At 39.7% G+C, this 20,119-nt stretch overlaps 1 protein-coding gene and 1 pseudogene across 3 annotated transcripts in view; both read left to right on the forward strand.

Annotated features, from left to right (window-relative positions):
- IFIH1 (interferon induced with helicase C domain 1) overlaps positions 1-2,109 on the forward strand; it is a 50,022-nt gene extending 47,913 nt beyond the window's left edge. For all 3 annotated transcript variants that reach the window (XM_045830782.1, XM_045830789.1, XM_045830772.1), the window contains 3 exons: positions 773-963; positions 1,413-1,506; positions 1,601-2,109. In XM_045830782.1, coding sequence (XP_045686738.1) covers positions 773-963; positions 1,413-1,506; positions 1,601-1,780 — 465 coding nt within the window. In that variant the 3' untranslated portion in view covers positions 1,781-2,109. The remainder of the gene's footprint in view (positions 1-772; positions 964-1,412; positions 1,507-1,600) is intronic.
- A 3,852-nt stretch (positions 2,110-5,961) lies between these two features.
- On the forward strand, positions 5,962-19,859 carry LOC123817011 (annotated as a pseudogene).
- The last annotated feature ends 260 nt before the right edge of the window (positions 19,860-20,119 follow it).

Raw genomic sequence — 20,119 nt, forward strand, 5'->3', positions numbered from 1 at the left:
ATTCTAGGGAGGAGGAAGGGAGAAGATGGAAAAGGCAAAAGTACATGTGCCAACTATCTGATACATAAGGAGCCTTTCTGGAAATACCGCTTAACATTTTCTCATGTCTTGTTGACCACTGGCTTGGAAATATAGCCATTTAGTTAGCATATTTCCACCCAGAATAAAATTATACAATAGTTCTATTCCTAGGAAGAATGGATCCTGGGTGGGAAACTAGTAGTTTCTGTCATGAACATGAGAAGAGGAGATTTTGCTAAGGAGATTTGCTTAGGTAATGAAGGGTCTGGGAATTAAAACATAAGAGGAACAATGAAAGAAACTGGGGAGCTTATCATAGATAAGAAAAGACTATGGGTAATGTAATAACAGTGTTTAGTTCTTTAAAGAGATTCATATGAGAGAAAGTTTAGATTTATTTTATGAGACAATTAAAACTAATGAGGTAGATAAAGGGAGAGGTTTTTTTTTTGTTTTTTGTTCGTTTTGTTTTGTTTTGTTTTGTTTTGTTTTTGGTCGACCATGGCTGAGGACTTTCTCCCCAGAGAACTTTTTAAAAATAGAATGGGCTGTTTTTTGAGGGTTCCACATTTTTATTATTATGTGAAGGTTTCTATACTAAATTCTTTGTGGCCCATTGCCTCATTATTTTTATTTTTAGACTACGGGCCAAGAGTATATTTTCATAACTATCTAAGGTCTCTGAATTCAAGGATACTTACTTCAGTGAAGCAATGAAAAAAAAACATAGAATATTCTTTGCTTCCTGCAGATTCTGGGATTACAGATGCAAAGTATTATGGAAAATAAAATGAAAATCAAGAGAAGTATCGCCAAGCATTACAAGGAAAACCCATCATTAATAAGTTTCCTCTGCAAAAACTGCAGCGTGCTCGCCTGCTCTGGAGGCAGTATCCATGTGATTGAGAAAATGCACCATGTCAACATGACACCAGAGTTCAAGTGAGTCCAGGAAAACTCAGTCGAAGTTTCTTTAAAAGAGGTGAAGCAGGTTGTATGTAAACGTTCTTCCAAAATAGCACAAATTAAATTTATTATGTTTTAGAACTTCTTCTCTTTAAACTTTCCCAAATTACATCTCTATTTCAGATGTTTATTTTTTAAATATGCTGTCTGGGGGAGGGAGGCAGACATGTAAGGCTGAAAGCCATTTTGATCTAAGACATATCAGTGTTTGTAAGTTCATATTTGATCTCAAGTTTTTGAACAACTTAAGTTAAAATAATTGACAGACTTAAAGAAGCCACAAAAGGCAGTGTGTTCCTTGAGAGGTGGGTGTGGAAGGGGCATCACCTGAGGATGAGTGTCAAATTCAACCTCCTGCACCCACAGGCTGCATATTGGTCATTTGTGAATTCTCAGGAATGTTTCCTATTCCTCGATAATTTTAGGGAACTCTACATTGTGAGAGAAAACCAAGCACTGAAAAAGAAGTTTGCAGACTATCAGACAAATGGGGAGATTATCTGCAAAGTGTGTGGCCAGGTGAGTAAACTGCTGGGGGTTTATTCTTACTTTGGTCAAAGGAATTCTTATGTGCATTTAATTTTTTCCTTTCCCTTTCTCTTTTGTTTTCTAGGCTTGGGGAACGATGATGGTGCATAAAGGCTTAGATTTCCCTTGTCTCAAAATAAGAAATTTTGTAGTGTTTTTTGAAAATAATTCAACAAAAAAACAATATAAGAAATGGGTAGAATTACCTATCACATTTCCTGATTTTGACTATTCAGAATATTGTTTGATTAGTGACGAAGACTGACATTGAATTCAAGATTCTTTTAAAATATTGTCAGCTTAACATTCAATATGATTTTAATTAATATTTTATTATAATAAGGAACTGATGTAAGAATTAGTCAAATAATGGCTCTACTCTGAGATGAGTGGTATAAGGGAACACAATATATCATGCTTTCAACTATTCATCTTGTTTATGGATGGGGGTAAGGAAATCTACTGGTCAAGCTCATTGGAGTGGAGCAGGCATGTGGAATACTGTGGGGAAGTGCCGGTGTATAAATGAAGGCCTGAGGCACCAGTTTCAGTGCTGTCACTAATTTTCAAAATAAAATTAAGCAAATCAGTTTATCTTTCTGAACCAGTCTCCTTATTGTTGAAATGGTTATAATATTACATCTTTGCTTTTATTAGTTTTCTATTGTTGCATTGATGCAGACACTGGCCTGCAGTGTCCCTGGTGTTATGGATGAGACAAGACATTCACAGAGACTACCGAGTCCTGTGGAGGAAAAGGGATGAGGAGAGTGCGCCATCCCTTGCCTTGACAGGATTTTATTGGGTTTCAATTTGCACAGGAATACAGGTAAAGCTCATTAATCATTGTCAGGCAGTAAGGATCAAACAATAGATAGCATACAAAGAACTGCAAGTGCTTATTCTGAGTCAGGGTCTGTTAGCTAAAGGACTACAAAACTTTGGAAAACAAACTTATTTCCTGCTCAGACCCTTATCATTTAATTGAGAGCATTCTTAGCGAAGCAGGTTTCACAGGATTTTATATATTCTTTCTTAGGCCTGATCACCCGGGGAACCCGCCCTTTCCAGCACAGGGCTGTACCACCCTTTGTCATTGGTTCAGGCTTAAGTCAGGCAAAGGAAGTAAGGCAGCCAAGAGATTAGGCAACTTCTCACAGACAGAAAGAGGACTAAGGCTACATCAAAGCCCAGTGGCAAGTGTCCATCACCCCCTTTTGCTGTAGCCCCCCAAGTCCTTCCCTGGGGGCCCCATGTGATTGTGCCTGTGTTAGGTTGTCCCTCCCTTGGGGAATCTTACCCATCACTGGCTAAGTGATCAAGCATTGGGGGCCAGGCAGGGTGAAGTAAAAAGGGCAGAGGTGGCACCTTTGCCAGGGAGATAAGCTTTGTCTCCTTAGTGGCTTATGGTCTGAAGGTCTCTCACTCAGCCTTAGCCATGTGGGAATTACAGCTTCTGAAACCAGGCAGAACGGTTCCCAGCAATCTCCCCCTTTTTTGTTTTTGAAATCAACTGTAGCTGTTAAGCCTGTGGAACCTACTATTTGCTGTTTCCAAATGCAATCTTAAGAAAATACCCTCCATATCTATCATAAGGCACAAATAAGGATTAAGACAAGAGCTGCTAGGACCCAACAGCTGCTAGGACCCAAACTTGTAAATTCAGTCCCTCAAACCAGTTTTTAGGGTTCAGCCATAATAGATCATTGTCAAGGGTGTGGGAAAAAATGTTGCAAATGCAAGGGAACAATAAGAGCAACAGGTCTGGTTACACTTCAGTCCTTGGGAGAATTAGCACAGACTTCAGGAAATTACTTTAAAGATATGCAGCAAGAGCTTGCTGCCTGAACTCTGGGTTAGAGAGTTTTAGCAAGAGCAAGTCACAAGGCAGCCTAGGTATAATGCAGGCCTGATTTCCTATGGGAGAACTTCTTCACGGATGTGGTCTTGTGAGCTGCCATGCCCCCCACTGGTTTTCCACGTGGGTGCTAAGCTACATTTCCACGTCTTGAGAAGCGGTTCCTTACATTGCATAACAAATTACACCAACTTGGTGGCTTAAAGCAACACGCATTTATTGTTGTACACATGTAGTTCAGAGGTCTGGGCAGGGTCTTCTGCTCAGGGTCTCAGAAGGCTGAAACCAGGTGTCAGCCAGACAATGTCCTCATCTGGATGTGCTTGGGAAGAGTCACTCCCAAGCTCTTTCAGATTGTTGGCTGCTGTTTTCTTGCAGCTGTAGAGAGGAATTCCTGTCTCCTTACTAGTTGTCCACTGGGATCACTCTGAGCTTCTGGGGCCTCCTCACCACATGGCCCTCTCACAGCACAGCTATTGCTTCTCCAAGGCCAGCAGGAGACTCTTTCCTGAGTCTGCTAAGATGAAGTACTCACAGGGCTGACCATCTCAGCTCATGCCTAGGTCCTGCCCATACACAAGGGGAGGGGACTTTTCTAGGGTACATATAGAAGTATGCAGAAATCTTGGAGGCCACCTTAGAATTCTGCCTACCACACCGCTTGGACAGTTTTTGTTAATAAGTGATGTATGTATACATATGAAAGCACTTTGAAATATATGAAGCACCATAAAAGGCAAGATACTATTAAGAAGCAGAATCGCCTGGCTGGCGTAGCTCAGTGGATTGAGTGCGGGCTGCGAACCAAAGTGTCCCAGGTTCGATTCCCAGTCAGGGCACATGCCTAGGTTGCAGGCCACGGCCCCCAGCAACCGCACATTGATGTTTCTCTCTCTCTTTCTCTCTCCCTTCCCTCTCTAAAAATAAATAAATAAAATCTTAAAAAAAAGAAGCAGAATCAGGTGGTTTAAGGCTTACTTTCTCAGTCTTTCCTCCATGAATATAACACTATGCTCAGAAATGACCAACAGCAGGGATGGTGGCTAAATGCAGACCAGTTACCAACACTACAAGATCACCTGTGTCCATGGAGATGGCCGGGGTTCACAGAGGATTTAGCGAGGAGAAGATGCTGGATGGTATCAGAGAAGAAAGAAAAAAATGTCTGCCTTCACTCCACCCTAGCACCAGACAGAGGAGTAAGCTCTTGGTGGCTGTGACATTTTCAGTGTTTCTGAAAGAAGTGTATAATCATGTGGAGGTGGTGCAGCACCCAAGCACTTCAGGACGTTCTCCTAGTAGACAAGCAGCCAATTTTGGCATAGGCACATGATTAAGACAAAGCCACAACTGACCATTTAAACCCACGCTTACCCAGCCTTACACATGTTCTGCCTCACAGAAAGTTACCTCCTGTGACTAAGGAGGAATAAAGAGCTGGAGGGGTGAAAGAACTTCTGTGGTTTCAACGGAGTGAAAATTCAATCTAACAGTAGTTCTGAATCTTGATAAGACTTAACTAAGGGTGAATATTAACCAATCAGAGCTTTTGGGAATGCAAGAGGGCAAAAGAAGATTGTGGTTTCTTAAAATACTTTTTAAAACTCCAGCTGACTGCACTTAAAGTACTGCTCTCTTATAAAACATTTTGGAAACTGCAAGAAACCAAATGCATAAAATAGCTAAATGTACTACTGTAACATATGTAGACTGTTTTTAAGGTTTCAGCAAATATCAGGTTCTTTCATCTATGTTTTCCAGTAATTTTTTTTAAATAAAGAAGTGTTACTTCTACTTCAAAGTTTTAAACTCTATGTTTCAAATAGTATAAAACTTAGTATGTGATGGCAATGAAACTCAAACTATGGTGCATGTATTTCATTCAAAAACAACTGTGATACTTGTAGCATTTGGGTTTATTGTTACTGAACAATGTAATGCTCATAATATTTTAGGGTCATTTACAGAACATGCTCACGACATGTAGACATTGGCCTGGTGGAATTCCCGAGCTTTAGGCCCCACAGAACTCTTCAGTTGGGTGATGCTGAGCAACCTCATCTCATAGGGCCTGTGTTTCCTCCCCCAGAAAATGAAAGAGTAGATTGAATGATTTCAAGAGTCTTTTACAGTTCTACCATTCTCATAGTCTGTGCTTCTGTCTCCCTGGCTGCTTCCTTCCTAAGGCCATGTCTAACACTTGCTGAGGCTGAAGGTAGCTCATCTATGCTAACGGGCATTGCAGTGGTCTTGCAGAACTAGAGGCAGGTGTCTTGAAGCAGGTTTGAAAGGCCTGAAAGTCAGGACATTTTGGAATAACATGCATTTCCAAGCCAAGCTTGTGGATAAGAAAAGTTAACAATTTATACCAGAGGTAGTTTGAGATCATTTCAGACCACATGAAATTAAAATGAAGTAGCATAGTTTACATATATATCTTGAATATAAGGTGCTGAAGAAACTCAAAAATGAAGAAGAAATAGGTTTCCAGAGGATAATTAGTGCATGTCAAAAGCAATTGCTGAAAGTGAAAACTGCTATAAGAGAGGCGAATATTTTTCTCTCTGCAATTTAATAGTCCTTGCATCATGGTGTCACACCTTAGGGAAAAGGAAGTTCCTGGTATTACTTTCAATTCAGTTGACCATAAAGCCAAAGAAGATTTGGCGTTTCCCATCATCATTGCTTTGAAGGTATGAGAGACTTGCACACACGTGCTGATGGGAAAGAGAGTGAGAAAGATTAGTAATGTTTAACACCAAAGGAAATTGCTCATTGGGTGTTATTGATATTTGCTACCAAATTCATCTGCTACAGTCCTTTCTGGCACACTGATTCCTTCTCAGATGTGGGCCTTTGCATATGGTTAGAAGCCCTTCCTCACCATCTCTTCAGCAGTCATCCTTGATGTCCTTAGAAGGCAAAAACCCATATGTCCCTTCCTGATATCCAGCATAGCTCACGTTTTTAGAACTAGAATGGAGAGAACAAACAGGGAAAGGAACACTCAGTTGCCCTGGGCATGATGAAACGCTCAATTCCAAAATCTGGTAAACAATTACGTGAGTCATAGCAATAAAGAAAAAATAAGAAAATTATTTTATTTGATTCTAAGAGTCATAAAGTTAATTTGGAATGATGATAAGCTTTTGTTTTCTTCACTTTGTGAAATTCTCCTTAATTAGTCATACAAGGGATATAATTTTGTAACTTTGTTTTTGTGGGGAGAGGATGAAATGAGACAAACTTGGGTTGGGATCCTCACTGGCTTTGTGATTTGGACAAATCACTTACTCCCTCTGAGACTGTAGGGAGCTAATACCAACCTTGAGAGACAGTCATGGGAATTCGGGTGCAGCACGGAATGTACCTAGCAGTTGGCACTAGTAGGGATTAGTGTATGGAATACCGTTGTAGGAGCAGTCAGAAAAGCAGCAGCAGGTATGGCACAGCTGCAGGTATCGCACACCAACAGAAATTTTAGACCTACATCTGACCATCAGTGTTACAGTCCCCACATCTAATATTTAGCCCAGATGGCTTATCCCAAGAAGAAAATTGTAGCTATAATAAAATGTGATCTCTATGAATATGTATTCTGTGCAGCTAGAGGAAGGATTTAATGTCCAGTAATTTTTGTCCAGCATGAGTGGTGGTTTCCTTTTACTGGTTTCTAAATCTGTAAACTTTTTTTCTCAGATCTTAGGTTATAAAATATGAAATACATATGGAAAGCATTGCATGTATTTTTATAATTTTTAGATATTTTCCACACAGTATTATGAAATCCCTCTTTTTAAATGAAATGAACCGTTCCATAAGCATTTCACTTAAAGATGAAGTTGGACAGTGGCGAGCCCTGTTAGCTCACAGTTTTTAGATCTGAACTCAAAGCCAGATTCTATGTGGGGTCGTGGGAAAGGGGAACAGACTGACTAGAGGAAACAGTATTTAACCACACAGTTGTTGGAATACTTTTGGGCCACTATTTAAATGGAATAAGTCTAATGCAATATATGATTATTTACATAGTAATTTTTAAAATGGGCAATTATTTAGACCAGGGGTGTCAAACTCATTTTCACCAGGGGGCCACATCAGCCTCACGGTTGCTTTCAAAGGGCTGAAATAACTTTAGGGCTGTATAAATGTAACTACTACTTAACTGTTAAGGAGTGAAATTACATTAAGCCCTTTGAAGGCAACCACAAGGCTGATGTGCCCCCCGCCCCGGTAAAAATGACTTTGACACCCCTGATTTAGACACTTATAAAAGAACTTTAAACATTTATTTCAGTTATATATATGCATATAGATAATAATAAACCAAAGATGAGCTTCTTTCCAACTTAAATATCTCTTTCAAAACCTGTCTTCTGCTGTTCTTTCTGAGAGCTGGTATTTTACTAGCTACACACAGGATGAACGGACCACTGAAAAGTTATTTCTTTCATCTTGAGTCTTTTAACAGTTCATGGAAGTTATCACAATTTATCAAGCTGCAATAATTTGTATAATACAAAAATGACCAAAACAACTGATTTAGTGTTAACTTGGACACAGTTGCCCATCAGAGACTAACATCAATTCAGTATCACACTAAGTTTCTACTATACTGTAAATTTACTTATTTCATAACATTTGACCTAGATATATAATTTCTTTTATTTTAATTTTTTATTCATTTTTAGAGAGAGGGGAAGACAAGGAGAGAAATATCAGTGTGTGGTTGCCTCTCACACACCCCCTACTGGGGACCTTGCCTATAACCCAGGCATGTGCCCTGACTGGGAATCGAACTGGTGACCCTTTGGTTCACAGCCCATGCTCAATCCACTGAGTTATACCAGCCAGGGCTAGATATATAATTTCCTGACTTGACTTTGCACAATTCATTCTAAATAACCTCTTGATTTCAAACTTTCAACCTATATATTTCAAAGGATTTATTTCATTAGACAAGTGAAATACAAATTTTTCTCTAAAACATTGATTTTTTTGGTGTTTTATTAGTTGAAATAGCTTTTTGTTTTGAGAGCCATCCACAGGTATGGGAGATATAAGGTTGCATTGGGTTGTGGGGTGTCCAGGGGTTTTCTGAGTCCTTTTTTGGGTGATCCTGCCTTGACACGCAGATGTTCTATTTACCTAAGTAATTATGAAAGAGTTAAACTAATATTAATAAAATTCAACTCCCCCATGAGGCTCTGGGAAGGAAATAAACTAATGAAGGAGGGTGCCAACTTCCAACGGGAGAACAGTCATGAGCAAAGGTCAAGACTTCTCTGCATGGAACTGGACTGTGAGCTGCCTCTTCTCTGATCATATCCATTCTGTCCAAAGATGCCTTGAGACCCAATCCTATTTTCCCAACATTCTCCTAGACAAAGGCCTGAGCAACTGTCCCAGCAAAGTCACCTTCTGGCCCAGAAGAGGTCATTGGTTCATAGTTACTGAGGAAAAGAGTGTTAGACAGTCATAGTTTGCTCTGGAAACAGTGTGGCAGGTAGAGAGATGGATAGTTGGTGCCATGTACATCTCTGTTCACAGTATCTAATTATTTGTATACTTTAAAAATGTTTTTTTTAATGTGCTTTACAATGGGTACTCAATTTGACTGAACTAAGTGATTGAACTAAGAAAAACTGACCTGTACCAAGTAAGCCTGGTAAATAGGCTTCAACAAAGAGTGAATTTTTGGAGAAGATGAAATAGATATAATAAAAATAGGTGATCTTTAAATGGACAGTGTAAAAAAATTGAAAAAGCTGGAGAAAAAATGTTAAAAGAGGATCCAAAGTTTCAAGCCCGTTTATAGGTCAAGGCTTAAGTAAGAGACACCGGGAGAAATTCAAGACTCAAGAGGAAGTGAAGAGGGTATAACTGTGGAAAACAGATGCATGGGAAAAGGGAAGAGGATGAGAGGATAAGATCAAGAGCACAGGAGAAGGTGAATGCTGGATAGAAGGGTAGCTGCTGCTTCTAAAGCAGGAGAAAACAAACATGAATAAAAGATACAGCTAAATGTGCACTTACAGAAGTAGGAGGCTGGTGGGATATATTCTCCTGGCACCAATCAGTAAGTTATCTGCTGAGCTGGACTTTGGATTTGAGGATGGAGATGGGTTCAGAAAAAAGTAATAAAGGTTTTTAAGCATGGTTTGAAGAAGGAAAAATGACTAATTAGAAACTGTTAAGAGGATTGCCATGCAGTACAAGGACTGGCAAATTGGGACTAATGAATGTAGAACCAGTGATTTAATGCAGCAATTTTCAGCCTTTTTCATCTCACGCTACACATAAACTAATTACTAAAAGTCTGAGGCACACCAAAAATATTGTTTGCTGATCTGACAGAACAAATAGGTATAATTCTGATTCATTTATACCCTATGGCTATTGTTGTGTTGGCTGTTGTCATTTTTTATTTGACAATCTAAGGAAAAAGAGGTCAGTGCTCCTGACTAACCAGTCAGGTACTGCATGTTTTAAAAATATTTGTGGCACATCAGTTGAAAATCACATATTTAATAAATGTGTGCAGGATTTGAGACTAAATTCTGTTACATTAACTCTTTGGAATGTGAAAGGAAAAAATCTGAATGTTTAAAGATTTGTTGGACACAAAAAGCTTTACAACGTTCTGGTCCAGTGTAACCCAAATGAAGTCAGTCCCGTGTGTGGCTCCTTTCAGCAAGGGGTTGTATCTAGAGGAAACCCAACATCAACATCCACATTAATAAAACATAACTCAAATATTTATTTCTGACATGCAAAAAAATTCCAAATGTAAATTGCATATCATACAATATTTTCAAGTCTTTTTAAATGCTGTTTTTCCCAGAGATGTTATTCCCCACCTCTTATTCATTCATTATAAAGGAAAAATGCTTCATCACCTCTTTTTCTCTTTTCCAAATCCTTAAAATTGTCTCCCTAAAATCACCCTGTATGTTACTTTTTGTCTTTTCTACCCCTTCTCTCAGTCTTTTTCCTTTATAATGTAAACCAATATGATCTGACTATGTTCATTTCTTTTTCTCACCGTCCCCTTTCTTAGGCTTGATGGATGCCTGAACCACAAACAATTTTGCCACCTTAGAAAGGTGCGTTGCGAAGTGGGGAATTTTTGTGAACATTCATACTAACATTTTTAGTCCCTGGAGTATCAGAAAATCACAGTGCCAGTTGTCAATTTATTGCCTCTCATCTCTAAATTCAACCTTTCTGTCTGCTCCCTAAGCAGGCATCTGAGCCCTTTAAATATTTTTGCTTTGCCAGATGGCATGACATTAAACTTTTTCTGTAGAAGGTGCTGGAGAGACTTCAGGAAAAGAAAAAAAAAAGGTTTTGCTCCTTGGTTGTGGTGTGCTTGCTCAGAAGCTTCTCCAATGTTGGTGGTGTCTCTAGTTTCTGGTCCTGCAGTACATGTGGCTTTCTCCAGCACCAAGGCCTTGCACGGCAGCCAGCAGTATGCTCAGTAACCAGCAACTGCATCTTCCCAGGCAGTTTTATGTAGAGAGCCTCCAGGAAGACAGCTCTCCATAAACAGCTTTCCTTGGCACACAAAGGGCACATTTCCAGCAAGCTCCAAAAGACAGACAACCTGCAAGTTCTCCAAGTGACACCTGCAAGTGACACCATGGCAACTCCTTTGCTTTCAGAAACCTATGACTGTCCTATCCCATATGGTCTACATCTTGGCCTTGGGTGCTTTATCTCAACCACGAGGGAAGTGGCTGCTTTGTATGCTGGCTGTCTATCTATTCTTCAGAGTTCCTTTTACTTCTGATTAGCTAACCCTCTGTTGCCGTAATCTCTTTATACTTAATAATTACTTAGACTAAATTTTACCCGTTCAAATTACTCTGAAGTTTCTCCAACCAGAATGAACTCAGGCTCATACAATATATCTGAAGAAATATGAGAATTAGTTCACAAAAGGGTATAATTTTCAAATATCCAATGACTCTTACATGTAAACATTGTCTTTCACACAGGCAATGACTCAAATGCATGACCAGTTCTCTAACCAGATCATTTAGGAACAGGATAGGATGTAATTTACAACTAGATAGTTTTGTTTGCTGAATCCAAACAACCAACTGTATACTACCAGGAACAGAAACAAAGGTTCCTACTTTACCTGAGAAATTATGTCATGAACTGCTTAGAGGATTAAATGAGAAAATATGTGTATCACACAGGGAGAAAAAAATCACTTTAAAACTAGGAGAATACCTCTCAGAGAGAGAGAGAGAGAGAAATAGAACTACCTTTGTTTTAGAACCCACTAACAAGTTTTTGAAGATGAAGCTTTTTTAGGGGTTCCTGGGTGATTAATAAAAAAGGTAGCTAAATTGTTTTTGCATAAAACAGGATCAGTTAGACAGAGCTAGAGAGGAAGGGAGAAAATTTTGAAGAGAGAGGGAATCCCAGGAGCAAGGCAAGAGGCTACAGCCCAAGTAGAAATTATCTGTGGAAATTCCACCATCATTGTCCCAAAACGCCAGTAAATCTGCTACTTACACACTTGAGTTTGTTGTTATTTGGCACCAGGCATCAGGGCCATCTGGCAGGGCAGCACGGAAACCATGAGCACACACAGGGAGAGTGCACACAGAACACTCCAGATAACAAACGGTGAATACAGTGTGGAGTGACTAACACAAAGAAAGCATTCAATAATATTAATTTCTTTTTCTAAATTTGAGGTATAAGATAAAATCTCTGACTTTGGGGAATTAATAAATTTATTGCAAATTCAATGATTATAGGTACATTATCAGAAAAATATGACTATACAACAATTATATGGTATAAATTATAGGTATTGCAGAGCTCAGAAAGTCAGGGGTCAATTGAAAAGTTTTCTGAATTAGAGTGGGTAAGGAATTATATAATGCCTTGTGATTACAAGATGTTCAATCCCTATTTCTTCCCAATTTAAGAAGGGAAGAAGAGTACCAAGTGCATTCTAAATGGAAGTAACAAGGAAGAAAAGAGGAAAACAAATATTCCGCATATTTATTGCAATGTCACACTGAGTCTTGGCTTGATTGCATAACCAAAAATGAAGTCATTTTAATTTTTTGAGCAGTGGAGTGACATATTTTTGGAAGATGACCTGTAAGGAGTTAGCAGGCTAAGTTATATTAAAGAGAGAAAAACTGGAAGGAGAACGATTAAACAAGGAGCTCGTTGCAGTCATTCAGGCTGAGGTACTGAAAAGCTGGATTTGGTTACTGGCCATGAGAATGGAAGAAATGAATGGTTCTGGCTGATGTGGAAATAGAATCACAATCTGGGAAGACATGGCTGGCGTCGAACTGATGGCAGTAAACAAAACAAATACAAAAGTACAGGACAGTTGGTGATAGAAACAGATACAAGAAATTTCTTTACATTAACTTATTTTTGCTCTCAATATGACTCACTTCTGTTTGTTCGTCACCTCATGCCACATGTGATCATATTCCTGATGCATGAAGTAACAACGATTTTGTGGCACCCAAGAATTTGTTCGCTGAGCTCCAGCTGTTTCCTAGTCCGCCCACACTGATCACTGAGCTGTGGTGCATGCCATTTCCTTGTCCTGGGGAAAAGGTTTCACATGAGTCAGAATCTCCTGATTTTTGAGTAGAGCAAATCCCTTGCTTCCCACAGGTTCTGGTTCCCAAGGAAGAATAGCATAACGAATCTTCTCTGTTTCCTACATCCATTCCCACTCTACCCATGTGGTCAAACTGGCTGTGTGCTTGGGGCTCTCTTGGTCTCTCAAGAACTAAGTATGGTGCTTTTGGGTAACCATTCTAGTAAGGCCAGAGAAGTAAGTTTCAGAGAGCAGAAATAAAGTGTTTCCATCCTCCCTATTCTGTGATCCTTTCCAGAGCTGCTCTGTCTCAGGCTGTGGCCTGAGATAAGGATACCTTTGTCAGACTTAAAGATTTTTCTAGACTGGCTCTGCCCAATAAAACTACAGTGTGATACACATAACTATTTGCAATTTGCAAATAGCTACATTTAAAAAGTTAAAACAGATTAGATTAATTTTAATAACTTATTTAACTTAATATAATAAAATACTATGTTGATATGTTATTAATATCAAATTATTAATATTTTATAGTATTTTTCTTAAGGTTCAAAATTCAGTATGTGTTTTACATTTCTAGCACACCTCAGTCTGAATTCACCAAATTTCTAGTGCTCAACAGGCACGTTTGGCTAGTGGCCACTGGAGTGAATAGTACAATTCTAAACCTTCTATTTTTTTTTAAAGAATAACATACATAAAATTCAGCTTAGACATGAAATTTCAATTATTTTGCAAGTTATTAATCAACTTTGAGTTATCTTATTTTTTCTTAATTTTCTGAAGTCTTACCTTCCTAGTTGTGCACATCTTTACACCTGATAAAATAATGTCTTGAGGATACATAATGGACACCATGGTTCTCTGCCAGGATCCCCTCTGGGGGATGAGACACCCAGCCACCCACCCTGGGCCTACAAGTATTACTGCTAACAGCCCACAGTATTGCTGCCCCTCTCTCTGGGCATTACCCCAGGTTGTGGGACCTGCCACGCCTAATGTTATGCACTCTTACAATTGGCCTAAAGCCAAATGACTGATGAAGGGACACAGGTCTGTCTCCCTTTACTCCACTTAGGACAACTCTAAAGGACCATCTCAGCTCCTGAGGCCCTGTAGGGTAAACTGAAACCTTTAATGCAATTCTTCTGTAAGTGAGCATCTCCTACTGCCCCATCCTGCCTTCCTGAGAACCACTTCCCCTTCCCCTTCTTCCTCCCCAAAAAACTCTGTTTGCATCTCTCCATCTCTGAATCTGTTTCCCGAGAACCCAGTTTAGGGGAAAAGTAGTCTCTTTTCTACCCAAGCAAGATTATAAGCAGTGTTTGAGTAAGGAGCAGGAAAAGTAGGAATCAAGCTTTGATTCATTTCCATATTTTGTAATTATACCTCCCCACACATGAACTCTCTTTGACTCTCCCCCTGCTCACTCTCATTGTCTTTCTTGTCCTATATAGAGTCTTTCCCAAAAGACAAAGTTACAACCGAGTAAAGGGTGTGATAAAAACTGGGATTTATCAACAGCACTGCATTGAAGCAGGAGAAAATTATCCCAAAGCAAAAGCTGCAGGAATGAAACTGAGGACAGCTCTGACCTCAACTTGTACTCCTTTGTGAAGAAGACAAAGAATGCTTCAGCCACTTTAGTTTGATGCTCAACATAAACCATGGGTGTGTTCTGGTGGATTACTCTAAGAACCTTGTGATAGAAGGTGTGATACAGGTGCTGGTGGGCCTGGTCCAGTGCAGAGGGGTGGAGGCCACCTGGGAGTGCATGTTCAGTGGCGAGATCAGCTTCACCAAAGATTAGGCAGTGTTACTCATGGCCCTGTAGAACCAGTCAAGCACACCCATTATTAGTGCATGGCAAGGATGAGATGCCAGAGGTCAACAGAATTGTGGAGAAGAGAAAGTCTTTCTGCCAGCAATCTGAAGCGGTTACTGGAAGGGTTACTCAGGCAGGCCCATCAGAGATGTCATTAACGTTGGCACTGGCAGATCAGATCTGAGACCTTTCAGGGTGAGTGAAACTTGTAAGCCTACTCTTCAAGAGGTCCCAGGGTCTGGTTTATCTCCATCATTGATGGGATCCCCACTGCCAAAACCCTGGCCACCCTGAACCCTGAGTCCTTCCTGCTCATCACCAACTCCAAGACCTTTAACTAGAAGACTATCATGAATGTACAGACAATGAAGAAGTGGCTTCTCCTATGGGCCAAGGATCCTTCTGCAGTTGTGAAGCACTTTGTTGCCCTATATACCAGAAATGACCAAAGTGAAGGAATTTGGAATCAACCCTCAAAATATGTCCAAGTTCTGAGATGGTGTAGGAGGACGCTACTCACTGTGGTCAGCCACTGGACTCTTCAGTGCTCTGCACATAGGATTTGACAACTTTGAGCAGCTGCTCTCAAGGGCTCACTGGATGGACCAGAACTTCTTCATGGTACTCCTGGAGAAGAACATCCCTGTCTTCCTGGCTTTGCTGGGTATCTGATACATCAGCGGCACTGGGTGTGAGACATACAACATGCTACCCTATGACCAGTACCTGCACTGCTTTCCTGCATACTTCTAAGAAGGGTGACATGGAATCCAATGGGAAGTACATCAGCAAGGCTGGTACCCGTGTGGATCACCAGATAGGCCCCACTGTGTGGGGGAGCCAGTGGCTAGGACCAATGGCTAGCATGCCTTCTACCAGCTCATCCACCAAGGCACCAAGTTGATACGCTGTGATTTGCTTATCCACGTCCAGTGTCATCGCCGGATAAGAGAGGGTCTGTATCACAAGATTCTTCTGGCCAATTTCTTGGCCCAGATTGAGGCCCTTATAAGAAGGAAGTCAACAGAGAATGCGTGCAAGGAGTTTCAGGCTATGGGAAATAGTCCAGAAGACTTTGAGAAGCTGTTGTCTCACAAGGGCTTTGAAGAAAATCATCTAGCCGACTCTACTTTGTTCACCATTCTCACACCATTTATTCTTAGAGGCTTGATTACCATGGATGAGAACAAGATCTTCATTCAGGGCATCAGCTGGAACATCACCAGTTTTGTTTAATGGGGACTGGAGCTGGGAAAGCAGCTGGCTAAGAAAATTGAACCTGAACTTGATGACAGTAGCCAACTGACCTTTCAGGATTCTTCCACCAATGGGCTGATCAACTTCATCAAGAAGGAGTGTGAAACCAACAAACTCATGCTGGGCTCCAAAACAAACAAACAAACAAACAAACAAACAAACAAACAAAAAAGGCCCATAATTCTGGCACGTGTATCCCCAAATATCTTTTTCTAGATCTCTAGTATTCCCAGAATTTAATCAAATAATTGCTCTTGTAATTAATTATAATATACTGATACTATTATTTTATACAGTATATATTACATTTGAATTTGTTGGAAAAATCATCAGAGTGGCATGCAGCATTGATTAGATTATGTATTCATTGAAATTTTGCTAATTAGAATGTCAAAAGGAAGTAGACGTGGAGTCCAACTAATTCTCACTTTACTCAGCCATACACAGATACTTCTCATAAGTAGCTGGTAATCTTTCCCCTGGTCTCAGGAAAAACTAACTGAACCATTTTGACAAAGTCTCCTGTTACTAATTCTCTGTTATAATGAAAAAAAAACTGCAATTCATGTTGAAAGACACTCTGAAGCAGTAGCACAAGGATTAAATGACCATTGTTCAATAATAATAGTTAATGTCTAGTTGTTTAATAATAATAAGCTTGGCATTTTAATGGTCACAGCTGGAGATGCTCTCCTTCAGAGCATCTAGTTCGGGCCTATGGTAAACAGGTGAGCTCCATATCCTCTATTTCTTCCCTTTCTTCCTTCACTCACTCATTCATTTAGACAGCAATATTTATTAAGCACTTAGTTTATGGCAAGTATTGCTCCTATATCCTTGAGACATACGAGTGAAACAAGCAAAAAATGGAGCTACATGTGGGGTAAAGAGGAATAAGCAGTAGAAATTATATATATATACACACACACATTGTGTGTCTATATACACATATATGTACATATTTACACATTGTATATATACATACACATATATGTGTGTGTGTAAATAAATATTACAGGACATTGAGAAGTGGTAAAATCTGTAGGAAAAGAAGAAGAAACTAAGAACAATTGGAGGTTAAAGGTGGTCAGTTTTAAATGAATGAGTCTGCCTCATTGAAAAGGTGGCATTTGGGCAAGGACTTGAGCCCCTGTTGTAATGTCTTTCCTATCTTCTGATCCATAAATCTTACTTTGCTATCATTATCCTTCCTGATGTTGTCTATTAGACTCATAAGGAAATTATTTATTTGTAGGCTGAAGACAACATAGATGTTAGGTCAGTTCCAGTTGATTTTTTTTATGACAGCATAGGATTTACCCTTTGAAAACCTAAGAAGCCTGTTTTGGGGTTTTTCTTTTTAATATTTTTTGTTTATTTATTTTTAGAGTGGGAAGGGAGGGAGAAAGAGAGAGAGAGAAACATCAATGTGTGGTTGCTGGGGGCCGTGGCCGGCAACCCAGGCATGTGCCCTGACTGGGAATCGAACCTGCGATGCTTTGGTTCGCAGCCCGCACTCAATCCACTGAGCTACGCCAGCCAGGGCTTAGAAGCCTGTTCTTATGATGTGACATGGATGTGCTACCAAAAGTTGTCTCTTGTCCTCCCTCAGTTCCTTTACTGTTTTAAAATCTACTTCTCAAAGAAGCTGCATGATTTTCCTACCAGTCAGACAAACTGCCTGAACTCACCACCATTAAGATATTCATTATGTTATAGCAGTATTAGCAATTCTCTTTTCAAACTCAAATTTGCCATGGGAAATTTGACTGAAGGAAAAAAGCATCCACATCATGAAGGGAAAAGGCTGTGACATAGACTGGTTTACAGACCCAGGACTTCAGGCTTACACCAGTCGACCAGGGGTCAAATGTGGGGTGGGGGCAGGAGAACTAGACAGTACAGATAGAGACCAGAAAAAGATTTTAAGGCCTTAAACTTGTCCCCACACTCAAGAATGTTGTGGGATCCCCCCAAACAGATTATCTTCTGGAGGGCAGTACCCTTGTAGTACAGGCTTGCCCCACTAGGTGACTGTTCTAGGAATCCATCTGTATCAGTGTACCACCTGATGTTTCTGTGAGAGGCTGCCCACAGCTTCAGTGAAATTTTTTGAAGACTCATTGTGTTTGCCCATTTACCAGCATTGCTGATTTACCAGCGTTCTTGCCCACCCATGCTGAGTGTTCAGCAGTTTTTGACACACAAAAAAAGGCTGAACCCCATCCCCCACTCTCCCTCTCCGTATTTACCCGAGTTTGCCCCAAACACCTTTTTTTTTTGTTGTTTCCCTAGATGGAAAAAGTCTTCAAAGGGAAACGTTGTGCTAATGTGGAAGAGGCGAAACAAAAAAATGGCAGAAGCACTAAAAGGCATCAAAATTGATGAGTTCAAAAACTGTTTTGAGCAGGGGAAAAAACATCTCAGTAGGTGTATTGCATCAAATGAAGAGCACTTTAAAGGTAACTGAAGTTTAAGCATATAATAATAAATGCAATTTTTTATAAATAAATCTGAGGTTTTTTGCCCCCACACCCCATTCTTTGTATAATAAACACAGGACTTTGTATAATGAACACACAGGATTCCTTTTTACTCCCACAAAGAATTATGTTCTCATATAATTTTCTCGACCCCCTACGCCTCTGATCTGCCTTTATTTTCTCATGAGGAAACCACTTTTTGACCTTTAATGGAATCAGAGACCAAGGTGAGGGTGTAGTAGGAGTGCAGTGGTCTGCTTCAGCAGGAAGGAGTATCTTATCACTAAAATTCTTTAGAATTTCTAGATGTGGTGGTGATAAAAATCAGACTGATTTCAGTGGGTTTTATTATTTTTTGTAAATGTACTATAAACCATGTACTCTATTTTCTGCTCCCAGGGAAGATGATGCCCACTACACTCTCCTTTATGGCCCAGTGCTGTGAGGAATGTATTTACAGGGTTTCTACTAATCATACAACTACACGAACATTTTCTTCTCCCTTCCAGAAAAATGAGATCATACAATACATATTAAGCAATATATTGCGGAGGTTTTTCTATGTCAATACATTTATATCTACATCATTCATTTACATATGTTCCATATTGGAATTTTTACATTTTCTCTGGATTAGCTGTTAGACAGTTATCAGTTTCTCGATATTGTGAGCTGAGTTTCAACAATATTCTTGTATTTGCATTTTTGTATACTTATCATTCATGTGTATTCTTGTGTATTTTGCATTTCAGATATCCTATTCTTCATTTCTAACTGGTACTTTTTCATGGTTTTTATGTCTTTTTTAAAATGCTGTTGAAGTTCCCCGAAGTTCTCACTAAATTCCTTGAGCATCTTTATAACCATTTTTTAAAAAACCCTCTATATCTGGTAAATTGTTTGCCTCCATTTCATTTTGCTCTTTTTCTGGAGATTTCTCCTGCTCTTTCATTTGGAGAATATTTCTTTGTCTCCCCATTTTGGCTGCCACCTTGTCTTTGTTTCTGTGTACTAGACAGATCTGCCCTGTCTCCCAGCCTTTGTGGGTGGCCTTATGTGGTAGGTGTCCTGTGGTGCAGCCTCCTTGATCACCTGAGCTGGGTGCTCCAGAAATGTCCTTTGTGTGACATTTGTTAATTGTCGCACAAATGAATTTGTTCATTTGTTGATGGACATTTAGAACAGATTGGTAGTCACAAAATAGTTTCCATATCTTGGCTATGGTAAATGGGGTAGCAATGAGTTCAGATATCTGTTTGATATTCTGTTTTCATTTCCTTTAGATACGCAGCTAGGAGCAGGATTGCTGAATTCAAGCTTATTTAAAGGTTGGTGTCGATTTTCAGAATTATCTCCATGGTCATTTTTTTTCTGTTTTCCCTGGGTGCCTTTTTTTCTCTTTTCTAGTTGTTCTTCTTGGTATCTTTACTTTTCCTTTCATGTTTTGGGGTTTTTACTCTTCTTTTAAAAATATTGTCTACTGATTTGGGGGGCTGTAGCACATATAAGAATGAGGCAACAATGGGGAGACCCTAGCATGCAGGTAGGGCTCATCGACTGATGGATTTTGTTTAAGGATAAGAAGT

The sequence above is a fragment of the Phyllostomus hastatus genome, unplaced genomic scaffold, assembly GCF_019186645.2.
Source record: "Phyllostomus hastatus isolate PE091 unplaced genomic scaffold, TTU_PhHast_1.1 phas_contig_1, whole genome shotgun sequence".
NCBI lineage: Eukaryota > Metazoa > Chordata > Mammalia > Chiroptera > Phyllostomidae > Phyllostomus > Phyllostomus hastatus.